Source organism: Stenella coeruleoalba, assembly GCF_951394435.1.
Source record: "Stenella coeruleoalba genome assembly, chromosome: 7".
In the NCBI taxonomy this organism is placed as follows: domain Eukaryota; kingdom Metazoa; phylum Chordata; class Mammalia; order Artiodactyla; family Delphinidae; genus Stenella; species Stenella coeruleoalba.
The window spans coordinates 87,209,667-87,233,971 of record NC_137153.1 but is presented as its reverse complement, the minus strand read 5'-3'; the positions used below and the strand labels follow the sequence as shown (position 1 = coordinate 87,233,971).

At 47.2% G+C, this 24,305-nt stretch overlaps 1 protein-coding gene across 1 annotated transcript in view; it reads left to right on the top strand.

The window, feature by feature from the left end:
* The window catches only part of PAX5 (paired box 5), a 177,141-nt gene that overhangs the window by 88,729 nt on the left and 64,107 nt on the right, over nt 1–24,305 (top strand). Inside the window, exon 7 of the mRNA XM_079926413.1 lies at nt 8,041–8,170. Within this exon, the coding sequence (XP_079782539.1) occupies nt 8,041–8,170 (130 nt within the window). The remainder of the gene's footprint in view (nt 1–8,040; nt 8,171–24,305) is intronic.

Genomic DNA, 24,305 nt, shown 5'->3' with positions numbered 1-24,305 from the left:
ACCTGTGATGCTGTTGGCAGAGCCAGGCCACAGTACCTGTCCCTGTTCATTTGGTTCCACAGGCATTTATGTCACATCTGTTCAGAGCTGGGCACTGGGCCAGGAGCTGCTGTCACAAAGATGAGGGAGACACAGCCCTATCCTCATGAAGTTCACACTGTAGTTGGGGAATGAGAACCCTGAGCAATTAAGTATACAATGCAGAGTGTTAAGTGCAGTGGTAGGGATGTGCCCACTTTGGGGTTCTAGGAACACAGCGGAGGGGAAATCCAGGATGGCTTCCTGGAAGAGGGAGGCCATTCAGAATTCTTGGCAGTTCTTCCCCTCAGACAATGCTGACAGTAGCACTTTGTAGATCATGGGGTACTTTTTTGCAGGCGTTATTCGTAGTCCCTCCTTTCAGCAAACATTTTTTTCAAGTTTGATTCATCTTTATTTGGTTTAGTGGAGATGCAATGCTAAAACCTAATTGTTTTTTGTTTTCTAACTCTTTTTAAAATTAAACTTTTTATTTTGAGATAATTGTAGATTCACCACATGCAGTGCTAAGCAATAATACAGAGGGATTCCATATACCCTTATCTAGTTTCCCCCAATGACAGCATCTTGCAAAATCACACTGGGATACTGGTGTTGATAAACTCACTGGTATATTGGCCCTGAGGACTAAAAATATGAGAACAAAAAGGCTTGCCCTCAGCGCTTGACTTTCTTATCACTCCCTGTGTGCCTTCTCACGACCCTGTGAGGCAGGTCATATATCCCCACATTACAAATGAGAAAAGGAGCCAAGAACTGAGGTGCCTGGCCTGGTCCCACACAGCACAAACTTGGCTGTCCGACTTGAACCCTGTCCTCCTGTCCCTAGGGCTGGTGGGCTTCCTCAGCCACACTCCTGCCTGTCATCAGTCCAGGCCCTGGGGACACAGCTGCCCTACTCCAGCCTCTGTCCTCCTCTGGGTAGGTGTGTAGGTGGGCAGGTGTCTGGTCCCTCAGGATGGGAGTGGTTGGCCTCTGGCCCAGCTCTCGAGGGCTACCTCTGGCCCAACGGTGAGCCTGGAGGAGCTCAGCAGGTGATGGGGAAGCCTTGTGGCCCCAAGTGGCCAGCTGAGGCAGCCAGCCCTGCAGCCTGTCCCCCTGCACTGCCCTGCTTCGTGCTGCCCTCCTTCTCACGTGTCTGTGTTTCTTTTCTCCTCCATGCTATGGCAGTGGTGCCCCGTGCTGATGAGACAATACTTGGTGCAGCCCCAGGCAGTCCTTTTCCAGGTAATTTCCTAGGGACCCAAATGACACCCAGCACACACTTTCCTGGGGCACGCGCCTCCTTGAGTCCCTGCTAGGATTCCTTGACCCTTCGTGCTGTGTAGTTTCCGAAATGTGATCCCTCTCCTTATCTTTGAGATTTTCACAATCGCCCCGGCAGGCAGGCAGCAAGGGCTTAGACTTAAATCTCATTTTATTAATAAGGAAAATGAGGCTCAGAGAGCTGGCCCAGCTTGCCTGAGGTCACGCAGGTGAGAAAGAGGCAGAGCTGGGGCAGGAACCCCGTGCCATTGCTCCTAGTTCACTGTTCTTTCTACCACGGGATCAACCGCTATAAATGATGCAGATAAAAATTAGCTAAGGAAGTCCATTCCCCTCCCTGAATCAGTTTTTCCAGGTTGGGAAAGATGACCCTGAGCATCCTTCTAGCTCAGACATTTGAGAGTGCAAGACGGTGTGTTATCTGGAGCATGGTGTCTGAGAGGAGGGTGTGCATACTTGGCAGTGCTTGAACTTGAGGCCTCCCAGGAGTTTGTGGCAGTAGGCAGAGAAGTTTTGTTGTTTTTTTTAATTGATGCAAACAAAATGTGGAGCCCACCCATCTAAACTATGCTTGACGGATGATTGCCTATCTTTTTTTAAAAAAAACCTTTTTGTTTTCTATTGGAGTATAGTTGATTAACAACGTTGTGTTAGTTTCAGGTGTACAGCAAAGTGATTCAGTTATTCATATACATGTATCTACTCTTTTTCAAATTCTTTTCCCATTTAGGTTGTTACATAATATTGAGCACACTTCCCTGTGCTATACAGTAGGTCCTTGTTGGTTATCCATATTAAATATAGCAGTGTGTACATGTCAATCCCAAACTCCCAATCTATCCCTCTGCCCTACCCTTCTCTCCTGGTAACCATAAATTCATTCTCTAAGTCTGTGAGTCTTCTTCTGTTTTGTAAATAAGTTCATTTGTGTAGTTTTTTTTTAGATTCCGTGATATACTGATATTTGTCTTTCTCTGTCTGACTTACTATACTGAGTGTGACAGTCTCTAGGTCCATCCATGTTGCTGCAAATGGCATTATTTCATTCTTTTTAATGGCTGAGTATATTCCATTGTATATATGTACCGCATCTTCTTTATCCATTCATCTATAGATGGACATTTAGGTTTCTTCCATGTCCTGGCTATTGTAAACAGTGCTGCAATGAACATTGGGGTGCATGTATCCTTTTGGACCATGTTCTTCTCTGGTTATATGCCCAGGAGTGGAATTGCAGGGTCATATGGTAGATCTATTTTTAGTTTTTTAAGTAACCTCCCTACTGTTCCCCATAGTGACTGTACCAATTTATGTTCCCACCAACAGTGCAAGAGGGTTCCCTTTTCTCCACACCCTCTCCAGCATTTACTGTTTGTAGATTTTTTGATGATGGCCATTCTGACTGGTGTGAGGTGATATCTAATTGTAGTTTTGATTTGCATTTCTCTAATAGTTAGTGATGTTGAACATCTTTTCATGTGAGTAGGTAGAGAAGTTTTATCCCAATTGGTTGCATTGGAGTGGATACTCTGTGAATTGCTGACCTCGTTCATTTCCCTTCCTGGGTCATAGTCAAGGACAGCACCAGGGAGCCCTGATGGGAAGGGAGCAGAAGCCCAAAATGACATCCAAAGAAAGAACTCCAAAAGCCTGGAGAAGTAGCAGTGTGGAACACAGCTGTTGCCTGTGGCTGTCGGAGGCTGGGGGCTGATGGAGGGAGGATGGGGGGCTATGTTCCCAAGGACATAGGTGCACCAACACAACCCCACTGTTCAGCCCTTGGCTTCCCAAGTAGCTATGCGATATGGAAAGAGATACCACTGTTACCAAGAAAAGAGACCCCAATAATGTATTCTCTTCTCTTCTCTTTCCCTTTCCTGGTCTTCCCTCCCGTTTTCTTTTTCTGTCACTCTTTCTACCTCTCCCAGCCTCCATTTTCAAAAAGGACTTGTCCTGCAAAATAAACAATTACATATATCTAAGTTAGTTAAGGCTGAAAAAAGTTCAGAAATTGTGCAGAGGAGAGAGTAAGATCATTGCAGGAGGCGCCAGCATTGATGTAGTTGTGGTGATTGAGCACTGAATTTGACTGGTCTTCCTGGCAACCAAGACAAAGAGGGATATGTAGTGGTTTCCAGTGTTCCTATTGTTCAGTCAGAGGCAAATTAACTATTTGTCAGGAGAAAAAACTTTTTTTCTGGTAATGAATTATAGGAGAGATTCACATGGAATTTGAATATTCTAATGGACACGTCTCCAGAGTTTGTTTGGTTTTTTTTTGAAGTTCTTTGTATGGCTGTTTTCTTTTATTGCCTCTAATCAGTGCTAAATGCCTGATATTCTGTCACAGACCAGTGAAGTCACTTCCTCAGGGACTTCATCTCATGGTGGACAAGGATGCTGTTTTCTGATCACCTGACTTGATGAAAGGTAGAGGTGAGAGGTTAGCATGTTATTTGGAGCTCTTGTTTGAACACTCCCCAGCTAAGTTTTGGATGTTGTGGAAAATGTCATGCTGCTGGACCATGCATTCATTCATTCAACAAGCACTTAGGGGGCTCTGGTGCTGTTCCATGCTCTATGCTCTCAAGGAGACCCGGAGGGAGACAGACGAACAGCCATTACATGTGGTGGCAAGTATGAAAATAGAGGTCTGTGCAAAATGACACCAATTATGGAAACATAGACAAGGAAATCATGATTTATTGGTAGGAACGTGGGGCCCAGGAATGGCTGCACCAAGGAGGTGACATTTGAGCTGGGTCTTGTGGACAATGTAGGAGTTTAAGTGGCTGATGAGATGGGCCTCCCAGGCAGAGGTAGGGCAGTGCCTGGAGTGGCTGAGGAGCAGCCAGTGGAACGAGGTTCCAGGGATCCCAGGAGACTGGGGAGAATGCAGTTGCCTTTAAAAATCTAGGCAGCTCAGGGGGACAGACAGTGGTGAGAAATTAGGGAATAATTACACAGCAAATGAAATGACAGCATCCCCTGATTCATGCAGGAGCAGAGCAAGAGCTGTGGAATCCCAGCAAAGAAAGAGATTGGGCTCAAGGCTAGCCCTGTTAGGTGGGGTGGTGGGAGGCACAAATGGCAAAGGCCAGTGAGAGCTGGTTCATGAATCCAGCTGTCCCCCTGAGCCCCAGCTCTTTAAGAAAGTTCACTTTACCTTCTGGCAACCATCGGTGGTTGGGAAACTGGGTTTTTGGACCTCCCACTGCACGTGTTACACAAGTTGAAGATTTTCATGTCTTGAAAAGATGATTCAAAGCCAACTTTCGAAGTGACTGGACAAACCTTGATACTGAATTTATTGACTAAAACAAAATCAAATAACAAAAAGGCCCCTCCATCTGGACATTAAAATAAGAGGCAGGATTGGCCACCCTCTCCCCATTTTCTTAAACCCAGGTCGGCTATGTTTTCTTGGGAATTAGAGGCTTTCCCTTGTGGACCCAGCTGCCTAGCCTGGAGTCTAGGAAGGGGCCAGGCCTGGTAGTGAGGTGGGGAGAGCTGCAGGGATGCTACTCTTGGCTAGGATGCTGCCTGGCTCTCCTGAGGATAAGGGGTCATTCATTCATTTGCTCATCCAAGGGTTCATTGCACAAGCTCTTCAGAGTCGAATCCCAGCTTGTCTACTTTTTCATCTCCACCTCTTTCTCCTGCAGGAGGTGCCTTGTTCTTGGATCACTCCTGTCTCACCCCTAAGCGTTCCTTCAGCTCTTCTCAGCCTGAGGGGGGTGGTCAGGGATTGCTTGGGTCCAGGATAAATACAGCCTGCCCAAGAAACCTTTCCTCACCACTTCCTGCGCCGTGTAAATGAATGGCTCTGTGCCCTTGTCCCTGTTGGATGGAGCTTCAGGGCCACGTGTCTTTTCCCTTGAGGTTTGTGGATAAAGGTCAGAGAGCATGTCTGGTCTTCACGTGCCATCTTGCACACAAGAAAAGCTCAATAAATGCTAAGCATCCACCATGCTCAGGCCTCCAGTAGGACACAGGAACATAGGGAAATGGGAGGTGCGGTCCTCACCCCGGGGTCCCAGAAACCCCAGAGACCCTCACAGGAGGGACCTAGGGACCCTAGGGTCACAGGAGGCATCTTGACCTCCTGTCTCTGCACACGACAATGCACTGAAGGAGGAGCTTTCATTGAGCTTTACTTTCTAATTTTTTAAGCAAATTAGGGGACTAATGTCATGACCACGTCCCATTCTGCTAAGGGTAAAGTCTGGACAGTGACCTTTTCCCAATAGCTCCCTGCTTTATGGAATGAAGACTCTGCTGGGTGTGACCTGTAGCAAGACATATATTGTCATCTCCACCTAGTACACACATATCCACTTATATGGAAACAAAGATTAAGGAAACAAGACTTACTCTTTCTATGTGTGAGACTCTTAGAAAATTTCTCTTCTAGACTACTCTATTTTCTGTTTTAAAAGGTTGGTACTAGCAAAGTGATTTCATACCTATTAAAGGGTTAGAACACAATAGGAAAATCATTAGGGTAATTGTGGAGATTTTGGAGTCAGATGTACCCAGGTTTGTATCCTAGCTCTGGCACCTGGAAGCCGTGTGATATTAGGCAAGCACTTTCCCTCTATAATAGAAGCCTCAGTTTCTTCATCTGTAAAATAGGAATAACACAGAACCTACTACATGGGGTAATTGTGAGGATTAAATGGGATAATATAGGTAAAGCTCCTGCCACAGAGTAAGTGATCGATAAATGTGAGCTTTGACAAGGTCCTGAAGATTATGGTTTTTATTGTCCTGGTACCACTGGGATTCCTGCTTCCTGGGGAGTGGTAGTCATGAAGGACTTTCTGGAGGAGGAGGCATTGAAGCAAGGCAGCAGGTTGACCAGGACCCACTGCTGTCCTCACAGCAACCAGGAACTCTGTGTGAGCATCCCAGGACCACTTGTTTCCTTTTCCATGAAGGACAGACTTGCTCCCAAGGATTTTTGGCTGGACCTAGAGCTGACCATGTTAGTTAGATACCTTTGCCTTTCACATTTAGGTCTCTAATCCACCTGGAATTGATTTTTGTGTCTGGCGTAAAGATCCAATTTCTTTTTTCCCCCTTGTTTCTGAATGGATTACTGGTTACCCTGCATTTTTTATTAGAGTTTTATCCTTCCCTGCTGATTTGTACATCACCTCTCTCATATATCAAGATTCTGTATATGCATGGATCCGTTTCTGGACTTGATTCTGTTTCATTGGCCTATTTTTCTGTGCCTGTGCCAGTCCCATACTGTCTTAATTACTGCAGCTTTATAGTGATTCCTGATGTCGGGGAGGCCTGTCCCCCATCTTGTCCTACCCGGGCTGGCTTCAGGCCTGTGTTCGTCTCTGCGTGTTTCAGAATCAGCCTCTGCTGGAGACGGGTGGAGAGCCCCGGGAGCTCTGGACAAGAATCTATCTCAGGGTGCCTGGGCCTGCAGTACCTCCTGGACTCACGGCTGCCATGCACCCCGCTTGGCATCTGAGCTGCCCTGGCAGTACTTTCTAATTCATTTGCAGAGAAAAGTGCCAGGAATGTGCCTGAGCCTGGGTCCCCTCTGCCTGCCACTTGCCTGGTGGCTCCTCTGGTTTCCCTCCCAGTGGCTCAGTCCTCATCATCCTTCCCAGGGTGCCTGCAAACTTCTTTCAGAAGACTGCTCGCTTCCCTGTCCCTCTCTGCCAAGGACTTAACCCTGGACAGACAGGAATGTGTCCTCCACTGGCAGTGCCAGGGTGGTAGAGGAAACTCCCTGTGCCAATGCTTGGCACAACTAGACTCTTTGGTTTGGGTGTTTGCAGATATTTCTTTTACTGAAGATAGGCTGGGGGAGTGGGGGTTGGAAGAGATCTGTCACTCATGCCTATACCGTAGTCTGTCCTTGAGTGGGAAGACAGGTTGGCATCTTCACAACCTTGCCTGGAGACCATTCTGACAGTGGTTTGGATGCCAGGGAAATGACTCATCGCAAGCTCTGATTTCATGAAATGGCTTAAAGAAAGGAGCATGACTCATGGGCCAAATGCACATGGTTAGTGTGGACTTGGTAAATCAGATGTGCGCACCCTACAGTTTTCAGCATACAGGTGTTTACAGGCTTCTGGAATTCAAAAACACTTGCCAGCTGTGACTCATATGCTTTGATATATTGGCTTTTGGGTGGGAGTTTATGGTGAACCATCCCCTGTTGACCCTGAACAAAGCCTTCTTCCCCTTGTGCCTCAGTTTACTCATCTGTGAAATGAGGATTTGGATTGAGTGATGGCCCAAATTCCCTTTAACCCTTGTTTCTGTGATTCTGCATCTGTGGTTTAAGAGCACAGAAATCAGAAACCTTTCTTTCCGTCCTCTTGTCTGCAAGACTCTTATTTCTGCCTTGCTTTTGCTTATGGATGTCTCTGTCCTCCTCCTTGCATTGAGGAGGATGGTTGTCTCTGGCTAGCTGGGGCTGGGTAAGGGAAGCCTGCAGGCCATAAGGAAGCTAGGTTTGAACTCTTGTGCAGCTGCACTGAATCTTGTCCACCTCTTCACTTGGGGAGACTTGCTGATTCTGGATACCTGCCTTGTTCTGTCGAGCTGAATCTGCCCTCTCAATACCGGGGGTCCATGAGCCCCCTGGGGGCCTTGGCACTGGCACGGGTTAGCTGGCTGAGCCCACTATGTGGTGGTGGCATTTGGCTGGGGTGCTTTGGAGTCTCAGTACTGAGGTGTCTGTCTTGTTTCCTCTTTCAGACCGCCGATTATTCTACCATGGCCTCGCTGGCTGGAGGGCTGGACGACATGAAGGCCAACCTGACCAGCCCTACCCCTGCCGACATCGGGAGCAGCGTGCCGGGGCCACAGTCCTACCCCATTGTGACAGGTGAGGGCACCTGGGGCATGGGGGGTGAGTGGCAGAGAGAGAGAGAAAGGACGTGTGTGTGACGAGGAAAGCGGCTTCTTGGTGCTTTTGGACTTGATTGGCCATCTTTGTCTTAATGAGGTTATGAGGTCCTGGAACAGGTCAGGCAGGGGACTGCTGGGACCAGGAGTTGTGGCTTCGATGAGACATGGCTGTAGACGCTCTGATAAAGCCAGAGGAGAGCAAATGGCAAACGGACGATGGGCTGGGAGAGGGGCCAGGGAAGCCTCGTGTCAGAGGGGCTGGGTGATTTCGGGGCCCCTGGAGGTGGGGCTGAGTGTTCAGAGCGCTGGGATTTAGCCCTCTCAGGAGAAAGGCAGCCCTGTTTGGCATCAGCCTGGAGGATGAGTGGGATTCCTGGCAGATTGTAGATTTCCAGGCAGAGGTGGAGTTAAGAAGGGCAGGAGGTTTAGGCTTCCTTTCTGGAAGGCTCGGGACCAGCTGCTTTAGCTGTCAGTGTAAAGATGAAGAGTTTGGGCCCTGGGGGCACACTGCTGGGTTTGAACTTGCCATTGACTAGCTATGTAAGTTATATAAGAATTCTGGGCTGTGGTTTTTAAATCTGTAATATGGTGATAGCACCCAGCCCACAGTGTTGCTGTGAGGATTAATGCTGTAAACATATGAGGTGCTTAGACTCTGGTCTAGCACGCACAAGCACCCAATACATGTTGCGATTATTACTCCTCTCATGGTGGCTGGTCACGTCAGGCTCACTGCTGTGAAGGGGCTGGGCCAGGAGGGCGAGACAGGCAGACACCCCTCCCTGCTCCAGCAGCACCGGGATAGTTTGGACGGACAGACTCAGCCACCAGCTCCGGGAGGCTGTCCGACCACGCAGGCAGAAGGCAGTCTTGGACACTTCACATTGACAGACAGTGAGGGGCTAGGGATCACACTTTGGCCAGAGCCTTGAGGTCCAGCCTAAGGTAGCGGGATGTCCCTGTAGGTTGGTAGGTAAGACACAGGAAGTAGTGACAGAGACAAGGGGTTCTGAGAAATGTGAGTGCGCTGTAGTTGCATCAGGGCTGGATTCGGGTTAGAACTTTAGGCAGGGGTGGGGGCTGGACGAGACAGGCTCTCTCATAGCCTCATGTAGGTCCCAAGGCAGGAAGGGCCCGGCTCTGAGACTGGGGCTCGTGGGGCTCAGGCAGGAGCAGCCAGGACTCTGGCTGTAGATCTGGGCACCGCATGGAGATCAGTTAAGAGGCAAGAGTGACTTGGTCCCCTGTCTACCTGAGATGGGGCAAGAGCCTGGAGGGCTGCTGAGCCTGCAGGTGGGGGGGTGTCAGTAACGGTGCAGGGATGGGGGAGAGGAACCTCAGTCAGAATGAACTTTTCCTAACATCACAAGTGTCCCATGAATCCTCTCCCCTGGGGTCATGAGAGCCCGTGACAAGACCTCTGACAGCATCCCCATTTTACAGATGCAGAAACCGAGTCTCAGGGAGGGGCAGTGACTTGCCCAATATAAGGGGTAAAGGGGAGAGCTGGAGCCGACCTTCAGTCTCCTGGGTCCTTATTCTTTCCAAAGAAGCACAAATAATTGGGTAGGGGGGTGCGGTAGGGTAGAAAGAAGCCTGGACTAGTTAATAATAATAATAAGTCACTTTACTGAGTAGTTACGGAGTACCAAACATTCTGGTAGGTGAACTTGTTCTACCCTTGGAGGAGCCCTGGGAGGTGCGTACTGTTATGTCACATCCACTTTGTAAACAAGGAAATGGAAGCCCGGGGCACTTAAGTAGCTTGCCAGAGATCACAGCTAGTGAGCAGCAGAGGTAAAACTGAACAGCAGAACAGTACAGTCTGCCACTCTACCACACAGATAATCTGGGGGCTAATCCTGGCGCCATCACTTCCTTGCTGTGACTTTGGATGTGTCTCTGATCTCTCAGGGCCCTTGTGAGGATCACATGAGATCCCCGAGGGGACTGCTCTGCAGAGGGAGGGTTTGTTATTAGGGTTGGGGTTCATGGGTTTAGACAGATCACAGGAAGACATATTCTACCATCTGCACAAGCCTATTTAGATGGAAAATAATCCAGTAAACGCTGAGACTATAGTTGCATTTCCGAGACTCTTGTCTACTGACGTGGCAAAGTGGTGGCCAGCTGCCCAAAGGGCTAATCTAGCCCACAGATATGGTTAGTTGGCCCCATGTAGGACTTTTTATAAATTTGAGTCAACATTGAAAATTTATAAATCTGAATCTCTGGCTTCCCTTGAAAAATCAGAGGATCTGGCCAGACTGGGCCGTATTCCCACATGGTCGTGGTAGGCGGGGCCTTAGTGGCAGCAGCCCCTGGAGACGTGGCCCCCACCCACCTGCTTTCTCATTATCTTACAAGCCTAACCTGGAAAGGAATTTGAGTTGAATACTCCTGATTTAGAAAGTTGGTGCTAAAAGCCAGCTGGGTGGTTTAGCTGTCCAGGATCTGCAGAAGGTTAAGTGTGGATGTGGGCTGGGTTTTCAGGTAAACCCTTGACCAAAGACTTGTTTGTATTATGATCAATCTATTTTAAAGTCACATCACAGAGCAGAAAAAGAATATAAATATCTCAAAGTCAGAATTATGCCTAATGTTGAAATACTAAAATTACTCTAATTCTAAATATATAATACTTATATAATAGTATAAAATTATAAATATAACCATTAGCTTTCTTGTAAGTAAACAATAGCTAGCTAGAAAAATAATAGGGGAAAACATTAACAATAGCATCAAAATAAAAAAGGTAGAATGCTGAGGAATAAACTTAACTTTAAAACTCCACTAAGGAACGTAAAAGAATAAATGGAGAGATATAGCTTGTTCTTAGGTAGGAAGACTCAGTATCATGAAGATGTCAGTTCCCCCGAAGCAATATATTAATTCAAAGCATTTTCAATCAAAATGCCAACTTTTTAAAACTTGTCAAAATGACACAAATACTGGATAAATAAACACTCAAGGTAGCTAGAAAAATTCTGAAATAAAGAAATGAGTAAAACATAGCATATTTTAAAATGTTATGATAAAGTTACAACAATTAAAACTGTTACTGAAAGTGAAGTAAATAGGCAAATGGAACAGCATGGAGCATCCAGAAATAGATCCAAATATATGTGGGTGTTTACAGATACAACATTGCAAATCAGTGGAGAAAAGATAAATCATTTAGTTAATGGTGTAGGGACAGTTAAGCCTGTTGGATCCATACCTCATTCTCTACATCAAAAGAGATTCCAGGTTGATCAAAACTTTAAATTTAAAGAATGAAATCATAATAAAACTAGAAAAAAAAATAAGGGAAATTTTTTAATAAACTTCGAGTGGGGAAGGCCTTTTACAGTCTGTTCCAGGGAGGACTTCCCTGGTGGCACAGTGATTAAGAATCCGCCTGCCAATGCAGGGGACACGGGTTCGAGCTCTGGTCTTGGAAGATCCCACATGCCGCGGAGCAACTGAGCCCGTGCACCACGGCTACTGAGCCTGTATGCTGCAACTACTGAAACCCGTGCACCTAGAGCCAGTGCTCCACAACAAGAGAAGCTACTGCAATGAGAAGCCCACACACCACAACAGAGAGTAGCCCCTGCTCACTACAACTAGAGAAAGCCTGCGTGCGGCAACGAAGACCCAATGCAGCCAAAAATAAATAAATAAATTTATAGATCTGTTCCAGGGAATTCCCTGGCAGTCCAGTGGTTAGGACTTTGTGCTCTCACTGCTGAGGGCCTGGGTTCTATCCCTGGTTGGGGAACTAAGCCCACAAGTCGTGTCATGTGGCCAGAAAAATAAAAAATCTGTTCCAAATACAAAAGGCAAAGAAAAATGATATAAACGACTGCTTAAAACAGAAATGTTTTATATATGTATGTAAAAACACCCGAAAAAACAAAGAATAAAATACTTTTTTAAAGTGGAGCACAGATGACAAAAAGCTAATTTCCTTAATATATAAAGAGATTTTGAAAAACAAATAAGAAGAAAAAAATCAGTAGAAAAAACAGGTAAACCAAATGAACAGGAAAAAATATAGATGTCCAATGGTATAGGAAAAGACATGCACTTGACTCATAGTTTTAAAACTACAAATTGAAATAATCATGAGATACTCTTTTTTTTTTGGCCACACCACACAGCTTGTGGGATCGTGGTTCCCCGACCAGGGGTTAAACCCGGGCACACAGCAGTGAAAGCCCACATCATAACCACTGGACCACCAGGGAATTCCCAGGAGATATTTTAATAAAACCCATTAGCTTATCAAAGATTGAAATGTTTCTTGAGGTCCAGTGTTAGAGAGGATATGAGAAACAGATATTTCCATACACAGTCATAGGTGTATAAATCAGTGCAATCATTTTGGAAAGAAATTAGTCAGTATCTATCAATATTTTAAATGGACATACCTACTATCTAACTCAGAACTTTTATATGCACTTTAAGGACTTTATCTCAAGATATATTCACACAGATGCACAGTGATACCTAAATCCATATAATAATGACAGAATTATTTATAATGAAAAACAAATGGAAAAAACTCAGTGTTTATCAATAGGAGTAGGTTAAATAAATTATGGCTCCTTCCCACAATAAACTACTCTGCAACCATTAAAAAGAATTAAGTAGAGCTATCTGTGCTGACATGAATAAATGTTCAAGATATACTTTTAAGCAAATAAACAATTTGTAGAGTAATATGTTTAGTATGATTCCATTAGTGTGAAAAAATATAAAGGACATACACACAGAGGCATGGACACACATGTGTAGATCAGATGCTGCATGCATACGAGGATTCGGGAGGAGAAGATCCCCAGCCTCTTCCCCTGCTTAATGGGACACTGTAGTGCTGTGCTGACACCGGGGTTCTCTGCTCAGTCCCACCCAGTGTCCCCTAGGGAATAACAAATATTTACATTGCCCCTTTACTCTCCTGAAGTTAAGTTCATAAAAAATATAGTCTTATCTTCACAAGTAATTTCAAATAAAATCAAAATAATACCCTAATTATAAGATAAAGGAGAAATGAAAGTGAAATTGTTTATAATTAACTGCCATGTACTTTGATAAGTAAATATTTGGCATGTCTAAACTGCCAGACATAATGGAGTAGCCAGGGCTCGCTCCATGCACAGGATCACCACGAATGCAACAATCCCGAACACAGACTTAACTGTGTTTCACATACTGTGAGTGGGATTTTACGAATAGGTGAGGAACTCTTGGCAAAGCTCCAAATAAAACAAAGTACAGGCTTTGCTCAGTTTACACAGTAGTTGCATTCCTAGAAAATTCAGTGTTTATTAAGACCATGGAAACTGCAAGTTCACATTAATATGAGAATGAAGTTCCGTTCTAGATTTAAAGAATTATAAGCAGATTTCTCTCCTACCACCTACATGAATGTTGGGCAGGACATGAAAATAGTGCAGGATAAAGGCAGATTCTTTGTTGTGTGGGACTGTTCCACCACAAGCCAATAACACCTGTCAATCATATAAAAGCCCCCAGAAAATTTCAAAACACCCTCTGGGGGCAGTTGATGATCCCAATGAGAGCTATTAGAACACCTTGAAGGAATGCCCCTGAGAGCTGTTAGGATGGGCCTTCGTGTCACCACGTGGCATTAATTTAATTCCACCTGTGCTCGTGGATGTGTTGACACAGTTCTGAACTCTTCAGGGAAGGGCTGAGTCTTCCAGCCCCACCCGTTCCTTCTCCCCTCCTCACAGGGTGCTCAGCTAGACTGCCAGCCTGGGGTCTAGGAAGCGGCTGGTCTGTGTACTGCTCCACCCTAGCCCTCACACTCCTGGCTGCCCAGGGAGATCTCATTAGAGAATGAGTCCATGTCTCTCCATCATTTATATGCCATGTTAAATTTTAAGTTAAACTCCTGCTCTACCAGCCAGGGCCACGGTTTAGAAACTGCTCACCATTTGCAAAGCAGTGACACGGCCTGCCCATTCCTACATCATCAGCAGTTTGGGCCTGTCCTGATTGGGACTAATTATCTGCAGGTGTATCCTTGGGCCACAGGCCTGCTGATGGGGCAGCCACTGTGCCTACCTGCCAGGGAGGACAGCAGGTGGATACCAGCAAAGGACCTGGCAGTCTTGCCCCTGGCTGTGCCCACCTGACCCTTTGCCTGGGAAAACAAAGTAACAGGGCTAGCCTGTGTCCTTTCTGGCCCCTTCTCCTGAGGACCGTCCCTTTGCATCACCAGTTGGAATGGCAGGTGGAGACTGAGGGAGGCTTCTTCTGGTTAAACAACTTTGGGAAACACCTGCCTGGTGCGTGACCCAGGTCCTGGGGTCTGAGGCATCCCCTGGGCACTGTCCCCTCTAAGCAACAGGGAACATACATGGGCCAGTGGATGAGCTCCCACGAAGACAGACAGATGGCTGCCGAGTCCACAAGACCACCAGCTCTGATTTGCTGGTATCCCCCAGGCTCAATGTTTGGAGTCTCTGTATCCCAAACTTGGTACCTGAAAGCAAGTAAGTCCATCCTCTTCCACCTTTCTCATCTGAGCAATAGCTGAGGGCTGAAGGAAAGAGCACTAGACCCAGGAGTCAGAGGAACAGGTTTAAGCCTGGACTTTGCCACCTAACTGTCCTATCATTCAGCAAATAGCTTGTCTTCTCTGAGCCTCAGTTTTCCTATCTATGAAATGGGGATGACAATTCCTGCCCTGCCTGCCTCCTTTGGCTGTTTCGAGGCTATAATGAGACAGTGATGGGGAAGAGTTTGAGAGCCACTAAGGGGGCATCTAAGTGTGTGTGGGCCAGAAAGGAGATCTGGAATGTCTGGGATCCAGGGTTGGCTCTTTCCAGCCTCCTTTGGGGCAAATATCCGACCACAGACAGGCAGGGTGGGAGGGTCCTGCAGTGCAACTGCTCACTTCACCGTCTGAGAGACCCTGGTTCAGAGGTGGGAGGTGACCTACTCAAGGCCACATCCAGTGAGTTAGAGCTGGATCTGGGGCTTATCCAGGGCCCTGGCTTCCACAGCCTGCTGCCAATATGTGGTTGGATGGACTAAAAAAAAAATCCCAGTTTAAATTTCCAGAAGGCATTTCTTTTAGCATATGATTGAGAATGTCAGCAGCAAAGCCAGACTGCCTGGCCTTGAAGCCCAGCTTCTCCGTATTCTAGCTGCGTGACCTTGGGCACATTACTAGCCTCCATGCCCAAGGTCCCCATCTGTAAAATGGGCCCCAAGATAGCACTCCCTCACAGGTTCCCTGTAAAGATTTCATGCATGGTCCACGCAGTCTTGGCCTGGTGCTTGGCACATGGTAAACACTTAACGAATGGTAGCTATTAGTATGTTCCAGGCCTTTCTGAACGACCGTTTGCTTATCTCTCTGTGGGGAGCACCTCCTTTGACCTGTTTTTTATGAGACTTTTTTTTTTTTTTCGTTATGCGGGCCTCTCACTGTTGTGGCCTCTCCCGTTGCGGAGCACAGGCTCTGGATGCGCAGGCTCAGCGGCCATGGCTCACGGGCCCAGCCGCTCCGCGGCATGTGGGATCTTCCTGGACCGGGGCACGAACCCATGTCCCCTGCATCGGCAGGCGGACTCTCAACCACTGCGCCACCAGGGAAGCCCGGGAAATGCCTTTTAACTGTATAAATGAATGAGTGAATGAGGTGCTGAGAGGACGGGGCCATTTCTCAGTTCTTTCTCTGCTGCCAGTTGGGCCCAGCCCATAATCAGGCCTCAGGGACTCTGGAAGTTAGTGGAAACTTCGAGGTTGGGTAGCCCGACCCGTCACCCAACCCTGGGATCTATTCTATATCAGGACTTGGTTACCTCTAGTGATGGGGATTTCACTAGCTCAAAGGCAAAGAATCTTGAAACAGGACTTACCTGAAGCTGCTCTCCATTGAAGTGATTTCCTTTCCCACTGGCAAGGCAGAGCTGAACTGTCAGCAATGTCTGAGCCGGCATCCATGCTATGAACTCAGACCCAGGCACTGGCATTCTGGGTCCTCAGGGTCCAGCCCAAATAGTGCTTTTTAAACTAAAAAAAAAAATCAGAGCCCACATTTTACAGATCAGAGGAAGACAACCCAAATGTCCATGAGAAGGGGACTGTTCAATAAAGAAGAGCTCACCCGTAAGATGGAGTACTGTGCAGCTGCAGGAAAGAACGAGGAGGTGCTTTATGTCTTGATTGGGAAGATCTTGGAGATATATTATTCATGAAAAGAAGCAAGAATAATATATACAGAATGCTACCTTTTGTGTAAAGAAGGGAGGGGCAATGGGAATGTGTATTTGTTCACACAAGCATACAGAAGTTCTGGAAGGATACTCAGTAACCACGTTTGGGCATAGATGATGAAGTGGGTGTAGGAAGAGGACTTCTTACTGAATATCATCTACATTTAAAATTTTTTGAATGTTATATATATATTAATATATCACTATCAAAAATTTAAATTTAAAAGTTCCTTTAAAACTAAGAGATTTCATATAAAGGCTAAAATGTCTAACTTGTTTTGAAAGATTGGAAGACTGTCCACCAGGGTCCACGTTCCCACGTGGCCTTACACTAAGGGAGCGTTGAGAAGGGGCCATCCCTTTACATCAGCCGTACTCTCCTGTTTGTCCCAGACTCCACCTGGCCAGCTTCACTCACTGTCCTTGCCTGCTGCTCCCTGTGAGTCTTCAACCTGCCCCAGCCCCTCCTTCCTGTCTCCTCTGACACCTATTCCTGTCCAATAGAAACCCAGGCCAGGAAAGGCTGACCACAGGCTGTCCAACTGGCCTTGCCTGTCCCTGATTCCAGGCCTTTGCTCACGCTGTTGTCTGCCTGGAACGGCTTTCCCCAGATATCAGCTCAGTGTTATAAGCCATCCAGTGGGGAGGGCCTGGAGTGCCGAGTGTGAGGTTTTCCAGAATGTGTGACAATCAGGCATTTCAGCCCGGTGCAGTGATGTCACACTCTGTCCAAACTAAATGTTGTGAACCTGCTTCAGGGGACCACAAACAGAGAGAAAACTCAGCACCCAAGATTGGAACTTTCCCCAGAAAAACAAGGCTATTTGCATTCCAGAAAGATTCAAGGTGAATCCAATTGGGGATTAAAGTATTAAATAGACTCACAGTTATAGATTCTAGAGAAGTCTAGAATTTTGGAATCTAAATGTTTGGAAGGATACTCAGAGGTTCAGAGAAGCCAGAGGTCTGATCATTTTAAAACCCAAATGAAATTCAAGCATCTCTGTAATTAAAATGGACATCAAAGGAAAATATGATTTGCTTTCAGGTTAGCACAGTGTTCCTAAGAACTATTTGTTGAATAAACGAATTAATGTTTGTGTGAGGAGCAGTGTCAATTAAAAAAATAATTTCAGGGGAAAGTACTCCAGTTATTTCTGACCTTGCATTTTGTAGGATAAAAATTAACAAAGGTGGATGGCCATCCTGGTAATGCACTCATAGATTTTTACACTTGCGGGCAGCTTGGAAGCCGACCTTTCCAAATAGCCTTCGAGCAGGTCTCTGGGCCTCCAGCTTCCCAGCTGACCCTGCTGTGATCCATCTTCTTAAAATAGCGATTTCATTAGCTCGTCCTCCTGGTCAGAGATCTCCACTGCCTTGCCATTATCTGCAGGAGAAGACACACCAAACTGTAGCTCCTGGCAATTAGCAGAGCGGTTGCCATTCATCATTCCTTCATTCTCTCATTCACTCACTCACCTCTCCATCAAAACCCAGCTCCTCCTTCACATCAGACCTTAGCCTAGGCTGGGTCTTGTGGCTGTAGGGTCTCTGCCCTCAACATACCCATAATTTGATGAGGGAGGTAAATGTGGATACATGTACAGGGCAAAACAAAACAAATAAGAAAGAGAAATACCAGGGAGAAGCCAAGTGCTTTTGAAGGCGTGGAGGAGGGAACTATTGCTTCTCTTTGACTGTGGGGTTTGAGAACATTTTGTGGGAGACCACATGGAAGCTGCTCTTGGGGAGCCACGAACTCTTGGTTTCTCTGCTCTGAAGCTTGGTCTAGTCTGTTGCAATACCCCCAGCTTTACTAATCCCTTTTAAATCACGAAGGAATACGTGCTCATTGTAAAATAAATTCGAATGGTACGGAAGTATATGTAAACATGTGACTGTATCCCTTCACCCCGTTCCTAGCCTTTTCTATTGTCAGCAGAGTTGATGGTTTGGTAAATATCCTTCCAGAACCTTTTCTATGCATATAAAACGGTATCAGATTACACACATGTAGTTCATTTCCTACAAAGGGGTTTTTGCTCTTCATACTGTTGGTCAGTTTTTTAAAAATTTTGTTTCATGCTTTATGGACACCCAACATGTTGGTAGGTCCAGAACTTCCATCCTTTCTCATGTTCTGGATGAACCATAATGAACTCTTCTCTAGTAGTATGGGCTAAGGAATTCCTACCTCAGAGCTAAGGGGTGAATCCCTCTCAGTATTTGATACCTGGGCTGCAGACAGAGAAGGACAGGGTCCAGGAAGGGAAGCGGGATGGGAACCTTGGCATCCACGGGCAGCCCAGGACTGTCAGCTTAGAGACAGCAGACTGGGGGCCTGGCTGCTGCCTCCCACGTGCTCAGGGGTATGGGAGGAGGAGATGTGGCTGCTCTGAGCTCATCAGGGGAAGCCACAGGGAGGCAAGCTGTAGCTGAGTGCAAAGAAGAATTTTTTTTTTAACAGTTTCATCTCTCTGAAGCTGGAATAGGCTGCTCTGGAGATAATAACAGTGATAGCTAATGTTTATTGAGCATGTGTTATGTGCTTTGGTTCATTCACCCCTTACTCTATGAAACTAGGTACTATTTTTGTCCCAACTAACAGTTAAAAAGAAATTGCCTGAGTTCACACAGCAGTAAGTAGCAGAGCTGGTTTTCTCCTAACCCCTGTACTGTACTGCCTCTGGTGGTAATAAGCTCCACATCATCAGAGGTATCCAAGCAGAGCTCTTTCACATTCACCTGCAGCACAGTTAGTCTGGCGGCCCCTGGGGTCTGTGGAAGCTGATCAAACTGTAGAATCTCTTGTACAGTCTCTGGAGCCAGACTGCCTATCTTTGGGTCTCAACTCTTATCCCACTTATGAATGGGTGACCTCAGTTGCAACTGTGTGTATGTGCCTCAGTTTGCCCACCTATAAAATGGGAATAGAAACTTGTTACATGGATTAAATGAGTTAATATTTCAGAAGCACTCAAAACTCTGTCTGGAACATGGTAAGTGCTGAATAAGTGTTGTTTTAAACATCTGGAGCTCAGGAAAGCAGCCTAAGCCAGAGAGCCAGGTTTTGGGGTCCTCCACAGCAAGGGGATGGAGAAGGAGCTTGCCAGGGTTGGGATCTGTCCAGCGGGGAGCGGGCCTGATGGCTCCCTGTTCTGGATGTTCCACTGGCCTCCTGTATTCGTTTCCAGTTGCTGCTGTAACAAATTACGATGAACTTCATGGCTTAAAACAACACAAATTTATTATCTTACAGTTCTAGAGGTCAGAAGTCCTAAAATCAAGGCTGTATTCCTTCTGAAGGCTCTAGGGGAGAATCCATTTTCTTGCCTTTTTCAGCTTTTTTTAAAAAATATTTATTTATTTATTTATTTATTTTTGGCTGTGTTGGGTCTTTGTTGCTGTGCACGGGCTTCTCATTATGGTGGTTTCTCTTTGTTGCGGAGCACGGGCTCTAGGCATACGGGCTTCAGTAGTTGTGGCGCACGGGCTTAGTTGCTCCACGGTATGTGGGATCTTCCCGGACCAGGACTCGAACCTGTGTCCCCTGCATTGGCAGGCACATTCTTAACCACTGCGCCACCAGGGAAGTCCTTTTCCAGGTTCTTGAGGCTGCCCACGTTCCCTGGCTTGTGGCCCTTTCCTTTGTCTTCAAAGACAGCAGGGTATCATCTTTTGTCCTCTTTGACCTCTGCTTCTATTGTCACATCTCTCTGGGACTCTGACCTTCCTGCCTGTCCCCTATAGGGACTCTTGGTGATTATATTGAGCTCACCCGGATAATCCAGGATTGTCTCCACGTCTCAGAAATCCTAGATTTAATTACATCTGCGAAGTCCCCTTTGCTTTGTAAGGTGACATATTCACAGGCTTTGGGGGCCATGATTCTGTCTACCACACCTCCCCGGTGCCCACTACAAAGGTCTCCTTGAGGACTCTGCATCCCCTTGTATCCCGGGAGAACCATGATCTGGGAGGGGATCGGCACCTTTTTTGCTGTATCTGCCTGACTTCTCCCCACCACCTTTGTGAGCCCTGGCTGGTCCTCACTGTGTCTCCTCCATCTGCCCCAGTATTGTGACAGTCGTGCCCTCCCCAGGTACCTAGGGTCAAGAGACTGGAATATTGGTGCTCCTTGGAGATCATTCGCATCACTCCCTCATTGAGCAGATGGAGACACGGAGGACTGAGAACTCAAGTTCTCCCCACATGAGACAGCTCCAGAACCCACGTCTCTTGGCTCCCCCTCCTTGCCAGACTCAGCCTTCCAGAACAGAACTTTCCCCCTCTCCTGTCCTCATTTTTCAGCCTGACTGGTCCACTGCCATGCACTGGTTCTATGCCTGATGGAATCCTTTATTCAGGCCTTTTTATCACCTTCCAACTCAATGACACCCAGTCCTGACTCCAAGCCTTTGCTTCTGCTGGTTCCTCTGCTTAGGATGCTCCTGTTATTTGCCCAGAGGTGACGGTAGTTTGCTGAGAAAGGAGGAGCAATGGGCTGACTTGGATCAGGATCACAGATCTTCATTCCAGCTCTGCCATAAGTCCCTGGCAGAGGAGTTTGGGACACGCTTTCTCTCTCTGAGCCTCCGTTTTCACATCTGCCCAATGGGAATTTATCATCCTGGCTCATCCTCTCCTTGCAGGACTTCAGTGAAGTGTACATGAGCTGTAAGAAGCTATAGCCTTTCTTTTGACCTGACTGTCCCAGGTGCTCAGGTCCTGTGTCCCCAGCAGGGAGGTGAGTGTGACCTGGTGCAGGGCTTTGCCTGTGAAAGGCTCTCACGACACCTGCTGAGGGCTGAGGAACCAGCAGGGCTGCCAGTCTCTGTCCATGTGACTTTAGGGCATGTCTCCAGGGAGCAGTCCTCAAGCGCCGCCTCCTTCAGGAAGCCCTCCCCAATTACCCCACAGTCAGAGTGATATCCCCCTCTCTGGGCCCTGGATCAGCCTACTTGTTATCCCATTGTGCCTTGACTTATGATTCTTTGTGTCCAGCCTGACTTTATCCTTAGACTATGAGGTTCTGAATTGTCTTCTGCCTACCATGGGGCATGGAACATTGTAGGTACTCGGGAAGTGTTTGTTGAATGGATGGATGGATGGATGAACAAGTGAGCTGTCTAATATGTTGGGTTGCTACTAATCACCCCAAACCGTACCCATCTAGGTTATTATCAAGGTTATTGACATGATTCACACACTCACACACACATCTTTGATGAGCAAAAGGGACATTTGAATGCAAGGTATTATGACAATTATTATTTCTCTCCAAATGCATTCACTTCTACTGGTTTGCAGCCTTTTTTTCCCCTACCAATGTTCACAGCCCAGAAAAAAAATCTCTCTCTAATTTATCTCTATTAGCTTTTATTTTCATTACCCAAGAGGCTATAGAACGTCTACTCCCACCTCTAGATCTTCTATAAATGTTTGGTAAGGCTGGTTTTGGCACGAGTCCTTAGGGGGCACCTGCTGCCTGTCCACACTTTCCCATCCAGAGGGGTGTTTGCCTTTCTGGAGCCACGAGCTCCTTTTGTAACCCTCTGTTAACCCAGGTCCAGGATGGTGTCACACGCCCACCTCAAGGATAGGGTGGCCAAATAGCCTGTTTGGAGGGTTGACCTCTGGAGTGGGGACTAAGGTAAGGGCTCTTTCCCCAGAGCTGGTCTCAATCCTGAATAAGATCTAGTAAGGCAAGAGTCACCAGCAGGAGTGATAACTACTCCTTGCCTCCCACTCACCAGGCAACAGACATTGTTCTAAGCACGTTACATGTGTTAACTTGTCTAATCTGCAAAACAACACTGTGAGAAAGTTAGTTTTATTATCCCCATTTTACTGATGCCAAAACTGAGGCACAGCAGAGCACAGCAACTTGCTCAAGGTCACACACCTCCTAAGTAGTGGAGCCAGGTTTCAAACGCATACTGTCAGATTCCAGAGGCCACACACCTGACCATTGTGCCACACTGCTCCTCGCCAACCTGCTGTGTCAGGGGCAGTCAGGCAATCTGGCCAGAGGAGGTCCGAGTCGGGCAGAGCCCAAGTTAGAGAACAGACCACAAACAAGGCTGTTGAGTAGATCAGGGCCATGCATGGGGGGCACATGTGACATGGCTTGTCTTGATCCCGGGTGCTATCTGGTTGAAGAGCATCGGGCTGACTCTCCCTCCAATACCCAGCACCGTGTAGGTCAGCCTGCACCCAGGCAGACCTCAGCAGCACAGTAGGCCCTCAGGGAAGGTCCGTTGAGTGGATGGGCAGATGACAGTGGCACTTCCAGCAACTCCCCACCTAGACCCAGTTGCTCTTTTGTTGTTTTGTTTTCAGGAAAGAAAGCAAAAGAAAAATAATGGTCACTGCTTTCCTTAAACAGACTTTCTTCCTCTTCCCCTGGACAAGTGCCCGTGGGGAGGGTCAAGCCAGTTCAGCCCTGGTTCTCTTCAGGAAGAAGTCAGCTAAAACAACAGCTTTTCACACAACACCCAGCACAGCTTCCTGCTTTCTCATCCTCTATTGCTCTGCCTGCCTGAGAGCAAAAAAGACATTAAGCAACAGTCCAGGTGGTCAGGGGTGGGAAGCCTTGGCCCAGGTGCTTGGGCAGCCCGGCAGGGATCCACCACGGGGTGGCAGGGAGGACACTGGGGTGGGTGATCAGGCCCCGCTGGGCTGTCCTGGTCCTCACGCTGAGAGCGGGCTGGGGTGGGAGGGCTCGCCTGATTGACCGGGGCCTTGGGGTGTATGTCCTCTCTTGGATTCCTGGGATGGAAGCATCATGGTCAAGGTGGCTGGGTTTGGGGAGGGGCAGGGGTGGCAGAGGGTGCCCTGAGGGGCTCTGAGCAGTGTCTCTTTCCCAGCTGGCCCAGCAGTGTTTCGGTGTCTTTCACAACAAGTAGTGTCAGCCCTGGATAATTATTCAAAAGGTGTTGCCAAAAGGAAGACCCTAGCTGTCACGAATAGCCATCTGTGCCAATATGGGGGTAGATTACAAAAGGTACCTGTGGTTTTATTATTATCTTTAAATCTCTTTTGTATAATGAGGCTGATGGAGTAAAAGATTCCCACAGAGCTCAGCCTGGAGCCACGGAGCCCAGAGTAGGGCTCCCTGGCCTCCCTCCTCTGGTTCTGCAGCCCGGGTCAGCCGGCTCCTACCCCAAGGCTCCCAGGGTCTGGTCTTACGGGCCCGGCCTCTGGGCTGCCTGGAGCTCGCCCAGAGACTGCGCGGCTTCTCTGTGGGCTGAGCACACCTCCGGCAGGGACTGGCCCTGCCCATGTCCCCGCCCCCAGAGGAATCCCTTCTTTGACCTTTGTAATTATTCCTGTTCAATCTTCCTTCATGTTTTTTCCTTCCCCTTTTCAAGGTGCTCAACTCCTGCGCTCCCTCCAGTGTATTAAGGATGTGAGTGAAATTGATGACTGGGATGTCTCAGGTCTTTATGATGATGAATGACTTTCACTGCCAAAGCTTTTATTGTCTGTGATTTGGGAAGAAGGGGGAACTGATATATCAAGGCTGCCTGTCACACCATTTAATACAGTTATAAATCCTGACGTCACTAACTGGTGGTCAGGAGCTGGAGAATTCCACCAGCCGCCGCTTTGCTGAGCCTTTATGGATTTTTTTCCCTCTCGACTTTCTTTGCTTGACTGTCACAGTTGTGTTTTGGGAGGGGGGATGGGAACAGCTGGATGGTGACTTTAAAAATCTCAGGGGCAATCTGGTCCAGGGGAGAAAGTGGGAGGCCTCCCCACTCTAAAGTAAGGGGAAATGGCAGGCCTTTGATTCTAAGGTGAGCAAAGAAATTGTTCAGTGAAACCAATTCCTAAAAGTATGCTAACAACTTCTTGCCTGTGCAC